The 12,279-nt window shown below is 36.8% G+C and overlaps 1 protein-coding gene across 4 annotated transcripts in view; it reads right to left on the bottom strand.

Annotated features, from left to right (window-relative positions):
- Positions 1–5,643: 5,643 nt before the first annotated feature.
- Positions 5,644–12,279, bottom strand: part of ZNRF2 (zinc and ring finger 2) — a 79,975-nt gene continuing 73,339 nt past the window's right edge. Inside the window, exon 4 of one of the 4 annotated variants that reach the window (XM_074340939.1) lies at positions 5,644–11,632. In XM_074340939.1, the coding sequence (XP_074197040.1) occupies positions 11,428–11,632 (205 nt within the window). In that variant the 3' untranslated portion in view covers positions 5,644–11,427. The remainder of the gene's footprint in view (positions 11,633–12,279) is intronic. The other 3 variants (XM_074340942.1, XM_074340941.1, XM_019726189.2) reach the window with 3 other exon arrangements.

Genomic DNA, 12,279 nt, shown 5'->3' with positions numbered 1-12,279 from the left:
GTTGCCTAAGGCTGGAGGGGGAAATGGGGTGTATGACGGCTAATGGGTATGACGTTTCTTTACAGCGATGAAAAAGTTCCAAAATTAGATTACATTGAGGACTGCACAACTTTGTAAATATATTAGGTTGGTGTGAAAGTAATTGTGGTTTTTGCAATTATTTTTAACCTTTTAAACCGCAATTACTTTTGTACCAACCTAATATTAAAAGCCATGGCACACTGTACACTTTAAATGGTTGAATTGTATGCTACGTAAAATATACCTCAACAAAACTGTTCAAAGTAATGGCATAAAGATTTGAACAGACTTTTTCCCAAAGATATAGGAATGACATAAAAAGATGCTTAATATTATTAGTGGCTACGTAAATTCAAACTAAACGAGATACATGCCCAGTAGAATTTAAAAATTTTAAAAGGCCAAAATTTAAAAGACTGACCACAGCGTGGGTTGGCAATAATGTGGAGAAACCTTCACACAAAGCTGGTGGGAATGTAAGACGGTACAGCCACGATGGAAAACAATTTGGCAGTATCTTATACAGTTAAACAAATATTTACCATACAACTCAGTAATTCCACTCCTAGGTAGGTATTTATTCACAAGTAAATGAAATCACACGTTCACATGAAGATTTATATATAAATGTTCAGACACTTTATTCACAAATTAGAAATAGCCCCGGTGTCCACCAATAGGAGAGTGGATAACAAACTGGAGAATGTTCATACAATGGAATACTACTCAGCAATAAAAAAGAACTGCTTCAAGCACAACACATACCTATCACAGACAGGCTGAGCGAAACAAGCCTTACACAAATAAAGCACATCTGGATGTTTTCATCTAATCTGCAGTGACACAAAGCTCATCAATGGCTGCCTGGGGCTGAGGCTGGAAGGATGGGAACTAGCTGGAAAGGGGTTTGAGGTAACTTTTGAGGGGTGATGGCAATGCCCCTATCTCGGTTGTGGTTATCATTATAAAAGTATATATACATATGTGTCTAACTCATCCGAATGTTCACTTACAATGGATGCTTTTGTGGGATGTAAATTATAACTTCACCTAGAGTGGCTTTTAAAAAGCTGTGAAGAGAAAAATTTGGTGAGAAATGTAACACTGTTCTTATTGAGGAAACAGGCCTCGAAAGATGAAAACGAGCGAATACATCCATGTCTGGACGTCTCTGCTGCTGTCCTGGTGCTTGCAGTGCTTTCTTTCATCTGTTTCCCACTTTGTTTGAGCAGCATGGACACATACCAGGGTCTAGCAGAAGGCATAAAACTGTTACCAGATGCACAGATAAACTTTTCCAATGACTTCAGTCATCTTACGCCTTGACAGATCTGACACGAGAACTAGGTTCCACACAGCCATGTCACTTACGTTTGCTATGCTGTATCTGATGGAATACTGAGTCATAAGCTCCATTAGGGCACCAACTATCTTTTTCCCCATCAGTGTACGTGCAGTGCCTCATACAGTAGCTTACGTTCCCCATCAGTGTACGTGCAGTGCCTCATACACCTATCAAACGTTCAATAAATATGTGCTCAATGAATGAACCAACACTTCAGTTCACCCTGCGTTCTCATTCAAGTAACTCCCACATTCTCCTTCAGTGTGAGGAGACTTCTGAAAATTACCAACATAAAGAATGAAAATTAGACGCTAGTAACTCACACCGTCACCCACGGTGGCTTCTCTAGTGACTGATGTGAAGGTATTAGAATGCTATTTTTGAATTAATGGTCCTATTTTTCATTCCTTGTGTTCCCGGTTGCTTACGGCAACTGACTCAGTGACTCACTGGCAGTTGCCCCTTCAATAGGGAGACAATAAGGATAAAACAAAGACCTCATGGCTCGATCCTGCGTGTCCGAGTCGAGTTTTTGAAAGCTAAAGGAAGAGACAGGAGTCTGAAAGTCAAAGGGCTTTTCATTTGTCGGAGCCACGTTCTGGAGGCAGAAGGGGCGTTTAGGAATCCACACACCCAGCTGTGCAAACCAAGGATCTGAGTCTGGCTCAGTCAGGCCATTTAGTCTTCCAATGCTGCGGTTCAGAGTTTAGAAGAACGCGTAATGATATAGGAGCTGTTTTTTCATTCAGAAAGAGCCAAGAGTTCAATCAAGCAGGAAAGAGAATTGGAGGGGCTGTAGCCAGCGCTTAGCTGCAGAGGTATGAAACGTGCTTAGCACGCTTCCCCTCCAGGGCTGACACTCTTTTCTGCGAGGTGTGAGAAAACCCTAGATAAAGGTTATACCCTGGCTACAGAACAGGATCACACCAGAACAATTAACCCAGATGCTGGGGTGGGGACAAGGCCATCATAGCTTGAAAAAGCTGCCTCTGCCCTTCCCTTCCGACCTCCTGAGTGGGTCTGATTTTAGCCAAGTGTTGAGAATCACTGGCTGCTGAGGCTCCCCAAGCAGAAGAGTGCAATATCTGTCTTCGCAGGGTATAGCCCATCCTTGCAGACAAATTCCCTGGCAATCCCACCCGACTCTTTCAACAGGGCTCTTGAGCACAGAATTCCCACAATTAGGGAGCATGTTACTGAAGACAGCTTACATTTGACCACTAGTGAATGACTCAAGCTGGATTGGAAGAGTCTCAGTTTTGGGAATGAGGGTCTGGCGGACACATTTAGCAGTTTCAGCATGGATGTGCTAAAAAGTCAAGTACTTTAGAAAGGCCTGGAACTTATGAAACTGTCCCCACAGAGCTCCACATAGGGGACAGCTCAGACCAGGGCAATTCATCAGCACAACTCACCATTCCTGCTGGTTTGGCTAAAACCACACAAACACCACACACTCCTAACTGACCAGTCATTCAGAACGTGTGTCTTTACCCAAAAACTCCAAACACAACAAAAGCCAGTGACATCTGTGACAGCACATGGAGAAGATTCATTAGACTATCCACCTTCTCAAGATATTTCCAGCCCTTTTCATTGAAAAAAATGAGGAAACTGCCTCAATGTAGTAACAACATAGGACCAGTTCAACTCTGACTCAGGTCTTCACAAAGTTCGAATTGTAAGACCGTCAAAAAAATTCAGGTAAGGATAGCTAGGAGTGGAAAACCAACCTCCCAGAGTCACCTTGACCTGTGTCCCAAACAGTAGCTACTGCTCACGTAAGGCTCCTGAGCAGTGAGTATGTGGCGAGTTCTGAATACAAAGGTGATCTAAATATAAAATATACACTGGATTTATAAGACTGAAAACAAAAAATGTAAAAAAGTTCATTGATAATTTTTATACTTAGTATGTGCTAACCTGGTAACAGTTTGGATATTTACATACCCTAGGAAGACCTTTTAGTCTTTGCAGTGCTTGAGTTCCAAAAAAACGGATGAACTGTTTGACTTCCTTGACGGATATCCTCTGAATATTTCGATAATATCTTTAACATTTACAGATTTATTAACATTTCAATTATTAATGAGCTACTCTGAACGGTTCGTGACATACAATTATTTGATACTTTACTGAAATATAAATTTACGTTGCTAACACTACAGTTTGTTTTCAGTTACGCAGCTACTAAAAGATCGAGCCAATCAGAAAGCATTTAAATCTTAAACTGACTTAGTTGGGGAACTATTTTTTGGTCATGCACTTTTTAAATCTTACAAAATAACGAATACTGAATTCAAAAGTTCATGGAAAAGAACCCTAGGAATAAGGCACTACATGACAGAATTTAAGAATTCTGTCTTATAATTACAGCATCGTTAACGTATTGCAGAAAAATTGTTTTACTGTATTTTATGTGGGAACTCAAATCTTAAATCATGCACTGATATTTATGAATATAAAGGGTTTTTTTGTTTTTATATTTTAGGACCATTCCGTTATGTGTTACATTTCTATTATTCTCATAGGCTTTGCGTTGTTAGAATTCCTGGTCTAGAAAGTTCTAAGTTATATGCAGGAGCACCTTTGAACCAATTTGGAGAAACTTGTGAAAGCTTGAATTGGTGTTCCCATGGATATGTATTAGATTATGTGATTTGTGGGGAGAAGTAACTCCTTGATCTAATCTAACACGAGGATATCCCCGTTTCTCCTGCTTCTCCAGGAACTAATGTAAGTTCACCAGCCCTCATTTTCCATCCTTCGCTAAACAATGAAGATCATGATGCACCATCGCAACCTGCGTCTTCCAGGGACTCACAAACCCCGTTGGTCCTCCTCTTGCCCAGCCTAGCACACCCATCCAACAGCAGCTTCCATCAGGACTCATCCTTCCTGTCTGTCTACCTCTACGAAGTCTCTGCTTCCAAGACTAGCTTTCTTCTGTTCTGAAGGTCTCTATTGTCATTGCTTTAGATTTGCCTCTCATCGTCTGCGAAGGCTGGTATGATAGGAAGGGTACGGGACAAATGAACCAGAGAGAATCTCAAGAATGCTCCAGAGGGCATCTCAGCATTTCACTAAGCAAAAATGGGAAAGCATGGCCCTGCTGCAACAGGCATCTGAAGTGAAGGGGCAGGGGGAGGTGAGGGGGCTCCTGGCAGAGGTCCAACTCAACCAAGCTAGATGCCATTAAACTAACTCAGTGCACCCTACTTATCATGCACTTACTGACTCTTCTAACAGCGTCAACAACAATTGTGTCTAGACACCTCTTGAACCCTAACAGCCACACACATACACTTTACTTTCTCACAACTTGCCAACTATTTCTGTCCGGCTTCTCTCTGAAGGCTCTGCCTCCCATTTAAGATCCAATTCCTTCATGTCAGAATTGGTATTCTTTATCTCTGGTTCTCCAGCAGATACTTCTGGCACAATCAGTTTTCCCCAGGTAGAGATATTGTCTTTAAGATCTAACCCTTGAAGATGTGGAAAAGGTATAACTGGGAGTTGTCCTGGTGTTGTCTTTCATCTCTTAACGTCTAAATAACTACCAGGATGAGTAAATTCTTCTCCTAAAGTTCTTCCATCTTTGCTTTCTCTATAGTCATTGCTTTAGTTTTGCCCCCTCATCATCTTGCTGAATTACCATAAATTTCCTAAGAGGCATCTCTGCCTGTAGTCTCATCCCTCTCTACTCTGAAGGGTAAATTTGATTGTCTTTTTCCTGCTTAAAATCCTTCCATCATAGTTTAGCACATACATCTCTTCATGATTTTGTCACTTGCTTACCTCTCTAGATACAGCAAATCTCCAAGAGTGGCATGCTTGTACGAGCTATGCTTTCTGCCTTGGGAATACCTTCCCCAAACCTCCCACTCCACATGCCCTTTTATCACTATCTCCTAGAACTATGATCTATTTGTTCTTGAAGACTTACTCATTCTTTTGCCCCGTGAGTTTAACGGCCCCCCTTACCGCCCACAACCCCCTGTGTATGTCTGTCACAGCATTTATCACTTTCTTATATGCTCATTTAGTTATGTGCTTCACTCATTAAAGATCAGGTTCTTAGAGGTCAGCTACCTTTGATTTACATATTCTTGGTCCCTAGCAGTCCATAGGATCAAGTAGTGCTTCATATATAATTGTCGAACTCGTAAATCTCTCGATTTTAGCAAGAGGGAAGCTCAGAACCCACATGTCCTGTTATACTTAGGCTTCTTAAACACATCAGTTAAGGTCTAAGGCATTAGTCCTACACCTCAGGACTGGAGAGAATAACCAAAATTATTTATTCAGTTGGGCACAAATATTCTTATTATGATAACCATTAACATTAGTAGGTGTTTACTCTGTGTCTGGTGCACACATGTACCTTCCCATTCAATCCTCATGACAACCCGGAGGTTGGCATCAGTATTACCTCTTTTTATAGGCAAGGGTGAGGCCCAGAGAAGTGAAGCATCTTGCCCAGTGTCACAGAGATGGCGAAACGGGCAGTCTGAGTCCTGACAGAATCCACGTTCTTATTAACCTCTATGCAACAACATGCAATACCTCTTACATCATGAAAATTGTGCTTCAAATATGAATTATTCCACTTTTAAAAATATAACGGAAAGTTAATAAATACAACCTAAATTTTAAGTTATGATGACGCACCGACAGGCCAGCTCTCCCCAAAATGTAATAGCTCTCCAATCATATTTCAATTACAAAATTTACAAGTAGGTTTTACATTAGAAATTTCAAAGTATATTTTTACATATGGTTAAAGTAATGAAGAAAGAGCTCTTTTATCCATTAATACCATAAACAGTCATCTCTTAAGCAATTACAAAATTTTAACTAATACTTTTAGATTCCATTTTGTGGTAATGGGTATACAAAAATAGATAAAGAAGCTGTGACATCAGTTAACTCATGGTAACCGTTCAGCACTGAGATAATTCCATTTCACTGTAATGTACTGTCAACTTCTAGACATAAAGGTAGAAATGACAAATTTCCTTGAAAGCATTCATCTCTTATATTCTACTTCTAAATAATGGGATAATTTGGCAAGATCATTTGGAAGTTTTATTTATTAAAAATATCAATAATGAATTGTTCCATTTTAGTTAAGAACATACTGATACAAGTTGTTCCTAATACATTTTCTGTATTTCTTGTGATTGATGCTTTTGAGACCTTATTTAACAGAAAAATACTTTCTAATAGAGGAAATTAAACGGCATTACAGAAGAGTTGTGGAAACTGTGAGCAAAGCAATAGAGGCAAATATCTATTACTACCTTGATTTTCAAACAATGAAATTCACATAGTCATTGCAAAGAACTAAAATGTAATGGACAGCTGTAATAATAAAATCAGTACCATCATAAAATTCCACAACTTCTTTTCTATCTCCCTATAGAGCCTGCTAACTGTATTATATGCACACAGGTGCTCAAAATGCTACTGACTAATAATGAAACCTTTTCAAGATGCTGGCACCAGGTTCACTGGGAACAGGGGACCAGCAGAACTCTAAGTTTATACACATAAGTCATCAATCTCAGCATACCAAATCAAAAAGGCAGGCACGAGAAGGTAGGAATAGGAGAAATCAGTCACTCTGATTCTATCCTGACAGGTGCCTCACCGTCCAGGGCAGAGCTAAGAGTTACAGTGTTGGTTAATAGATACTACAATACCACTTTTAAAAATTTCATTTATTTCTGGGATGTGAGTTTATGCATGCTGCTCTTTGCCTCTCTAGAAAACAACAATCTATCTTATTATTAGCCACTGTTCTAACATTAATGATGGCTTAAATATCTGAAAATATACAAACTCCCTAAGGATTTTCAACTAAAATTAAATATTGACATATCTGGTTTTCTTCAATGCATTTTACTTTCCATAGAAAATCACCTGACTTAAAAATGCAGGTATTTCCCATTCAATACAGGAATTCTGTGATTTAAAAAGAACATTCAGTTTCCTACCTTAAGCACAGCATTCACAGAATATGGTACTCAAAGTTTTATCTGGGCAAGCCATTACCAAAAAAGTTTTCCCAGCAGTTCCTGAATCAGAATCACTACAAGTAGCAACTTCCTCTAAAGAAAACCAAGCAGCAATTTAGTTTCAGGATGAAAAGATCTCAGTAGAGATGAAAAGTAGACAGTGAAACAGATAACTACTGTTATTCACAAAATAGCAAAGAAAACATTAGAAGTTACATATTTCAGAAAAAAAGGGGAACAGGCCAAAGACAAAATATTGGCATGCTAGAATTTTTTTTTTTTTAACTTAGAAACAATCTGTACAAGAACAAGGGACACCTCACATTTAACCACCCATTGTCACTATGTACTGAGTTTACCTCAGGATAAATCAAATTGCAAGGAAATGGCCCAGATGAACTAGACTTCCTGTAACTAACAAACTATACTCATATTAAATAAGCAACATTTACCTCTATAGTTTTACAAAGTTCCCAATAACTGGGTTTATATGGAAACTTCCTCTGAGAAAGAATAAGATGATTTAGCTATTATTATCACTGCAAAATGTAGATGTCAATCAGATGGTAAATTCAATTATTCTTGAATTTCAAAAGAGTTTCATGCTTTGTTCAACTGTAGCTTATTGTTAGGAAATTTCCCTTTTTCCACTATCCAAGTTAGCAAATAAAATCAGGTACTATTTACATTGAATTTACAATCTTTTTCATTTAAAGGAATAGCCCTAGGCCTTGCTATATTAATTTAAATGACTGCTCTCAAAAGTCACTAAACCCAAATTTGGAAAGTAAAATAAGCTTTGAAAAGAAATCTGCCATTTTCATTAACTCATTTAAACTGAAATCTTTTCAAAATACATACTGCAATTATGCTGAGGTGCTCCTCAGGCATTTTTGGGCTATATTCCAGTAATGTTTTGTGGGTAAAAACTGATATAATTGTGTAACATTTAAAAGAAACATAAGACTTCTACTAAGAAACCAAAACCATTATATACAGAGGGTGTCAAAAAAATGTATACACATTTTAAGGAAAAAACTATTAAAATTATAATACTCAATATAAACCGATAACAAAAGATGAATACAAGTCCTGTTTGACTTCTGCAATTACAAGAGATGCTCAAAGTGGTTACCATCAGCGTCCAGACACTTCTGATCACCACGAACTACTGCTTGAGCAACGTTGACTAAAGTGTCCTCTTCCATATATTTTTTTGGCACCCCCGATAGTATGCAGCAGTTAACAACATGACTTTTTAAATGCTGTTTCCACCACTAAAAAATCAGCTATAGGAACCATCATTTATATGTCAATCACAGGCAGTGCTCTTAAAATCTATGTTTGATTTATATAACCAGATCTGAAGAACACAGATTAGGACTATTCTCACTTAGTCTATTTCTCTGGCAAAGAGTCAAAAGTAAGACAAAATGATTTTGCTATTTCTTGTATATTCTGGGGGGGAAAAGCCACATCAAAGTAAGATGAGGAGTCAAAATTGGCAATAAATCCATAATGAAGTGGCACTAAAGTGAAATTTCAGAACATACCGCTTTCTATATTTGCAAATGTGATCTTATTTGAAAACAAGTATTTACAAAGATTCTAGAAAGCTGTAACCAACTTGATAACTTAGGCTTTCAATCTTTCGTCTCCATATTCAGTTGTCAGTAGTTTCAGCTATATATTTAAACATCTAACGTGACTTTATGTCCTACTTACACTATTCGGTGTCCACACATAGATTTACAAATATTTTAAGTGATATTATGCAGAATATTACTTATAGTATTCCCCAGAATGGCAATTTTGAATAAAAACTGGAGCATCTGGGCTTTAAAAGCATTTTTTTTTCAATGTCTCAGTTCTTCTTTTTAGGAAATCATTGGTGGAGACTGAATTTAAAGTAAAAAAATGCTAACTTTTGCAAATTTTAATAAAAAAGGGATTGCTATAAACACAATTAAGTAAATACTGTCCTAGACAAATATAATAATCAAATAGCACTCGACACTGACAGACACTGAACTGTCTTTTAAACCACAGGAGCTTCTACTGCAGCAGCTGCAGCACAGAACCTATGACAAAGAATAAGACTGAGAGGATAAAGAAGGAAAAGTGAACTTAAGCCAATACATTGTAAAAGTCAATGAGTGTATCATAGCAGAAAATCAACTTCCAGAAGAACATCAACAGTGACCTATCACAGCTATACATTTCTTCCTTTAAGAATGGAAGACAACAAAATAACATTATACCAGTAGTAGAAAAAAATGAATTATTCACATTTTAAGGTTTTTCCTGGGGTTGGTGGGGGTGTTGTATGTTTGAAAGCCTACAAAATTGAAAATGTGAAATAAAATTAATTCATGTTAAGATTTGAGGATAACATAAGAAGTTTAAGGAAAGGGTATTTTCCTTGAGGGAAAAATATTTTCCATAACTGGTTTAAAAAGCACCCATGAAACTGTGCTGTCAGCAGTCACAATGGAGGTTTGGGATTCTTTTATCAATTGCAGCATAACAAAAGGCATTTCACAGCATAACTTTAGGGAAAATGTTATCTGGTCTAGAATCACACAGAAAGCAACTAAAAACTATTTTAATTGTTTATAACACACAAATTTTTTCCGGGTAGCAGCAGTTGCTCCTGTACGTGCCCTTTAAAACAAACAAACAAACAAACAAAACAGAAGCAATAGAGTAGAGAAAAAATTTGAGAAGAACAAGAGCAGCAGCATTAAACAGGAAAGCAAATACTTAAATACATGATAGTAAAGAAAGCTTAAAATAAGGAAACAGTACTTTGCAACTTTCAATTATACTGAGTAAAGTGCACTGCTTAAATGTTCACTGATAACATTTTTCCCTGTGTTGAAAACATGAATCTACTTATTGGTATTTTTGATATTAAAAAAAAAGAGGACATTCACTATTGTAGGCCTGATAGCTCTCTTCCAGTATTTTTTAACCATTCAGATATATTTTGTGGGAATATTTATTCACATAATTTTGCGTAATACATTTCTTTCTACACAAGACTAAATTTAAAAGTTTCATAATATTTTCAATTACAGTAATAACACAATAAATTATAATTAACAAAGTCTTCATATCTGCTTTAAAAAATCATTTATCAAACGCTAACCTCCAGATTATCTGGAAAATTAAAGATGCAAGTTACTATAAATCTGGCATCCTAATTAAATTCTGATTTTTAAAAGTATATAAAAGTCCCTCAAATGATTCCAAGTTCCATTCAAGAAAACTTTATTTTACCCTTTTCATAAGTTATTAAGTTTACAACCTGCTAAAGCATTTTACCCAAATGTGGGAAACTGCCTGGAGACGCAAAGCACAATAAAATAATTACATGAAAAGAACAAACAAAAATACCCGTTAAAACAAAGTTATTGTAGCTGGCAGCACTTAAAATTGGTAATTCGTATTTTTTTTAAAGTTGCATATCTGCAAGATGACTCATTGCTGATTAACCGTTGAGCAGTTTATTTAAGAGGAAACAATATACTTAACAAATTGTAATTCAGTGGACAATCCTAGATTTAATTAATTAAAATGTAATTATGTAACCTGATTTACTCTGGACTGCATTCTGATAATGTTAAACCTTTAATTTAAAATACTAACATAGTTTGTCTTTCCTATGTAAAAATCGACTTTCCACTGTTGGGAAAAAAATGGAAGAACTTGAGATCATGGTCTACATTCAGAGAATGTTTTACTGCTTGATTACATTTCTTGGTTTCACATTTAAGACTTTAATTTATAAGAATTAAATTATATGCTCTTCAATTTAAGAATAGATGAAAGCAGAAACATCATGTTGGGGAAAATAAAGAAACCCCAAACAAAAAACAAAACAAATCAAAATACTAGCTGTGCAGCTCTAGAGAACTTAATAAAAAGTAAATCAACGTTTAAATCAGTGACTTTGGCTTCTGCAGACAGAATGTTTACCAGTGTTACTACGTGGACGACTAGTGAGGGATGTGCAGCATTTTCAAAATCCCTGTGTCCTCACGTGCATGTTTGGTGCACTGAGCTCTGTGGCAAATGTCCTTGCTCCAGCAGGAGTTTTTCCCTGTATGATTGTCCATCTCTGCACTGACTGAGTCTCATAGATCTCAGATTTCTGGCTGAGTAATGCCTGTGTTTTTTGTTTTTCCAGAGACAGATCCTCACATCCTCTTGGTTTTCAAGCATCTTGAAAATAGAAGAAAACCTGTGTAAAAGCAGATACATTTTATTTAAGCAGTGGTCCATAATAGTAATACAAACCAAAACACAACACCCATTTCCCCATGAACAGTGCTTTAGTTACAGTAAATTTTCATGCACTTATTATTCTAAAAACTCATAAAATTAGTGTTCTGCAGCAGAATAGATCAAGGACACAGGACCAATAAAAGCTTAAAATAGTCAAAAAATAGTCACTACATAACAATTACATTTTGATGTAATTGTTTTGGGGCACCACCAAATCATTCCCCCTTCACAATCAAGACTATACCAGAGTACAGAACACACACACCCAATACCCCAACTTACTAATCTCTCCCCCAATAATTCAAGACCTCAAATTAAAAATAGTAAATAATTTTGTAACTAATCGAGTCCTTAGATATTCATGGATCTCTATTTATTTGGGGCTACTAAACACGTATGCTGACAAATATTAGAAATGCTGCATTGGTGCTACATGTTGCCTTTAAAAAAAGTTTTAACATACTGAATCCTCTTGAAACCCATACCCGGTTAATTTGGTACAGCAAGAGAGATAAGAGGAATTTATCATATGACAGACAAGAGCAGTAAGAACAGAAGCAAATATGTGAAAGGTCAAGATATTTTGTGTCTATACATTCTTAA

The sequence above is a fragment of the Rhinolophus sinicus genome, linkage group LG09, assembly GCF_036562045.2.
Source record: "Rhinolophus sinicus isolate RSC01 linkage group LG09, ASM3656204v1, whole genome shotgun sequence".
Lineage (NCBI taxonomy): Eukaryota > Metazoa > Chordata > Mammalia > Chiroptera > Rhinolophidae > Rhinolophus > Rhinolophus sinicus.
This window is presented reverse-complemented; position numbering and strand designations above follow the sequence as displayed.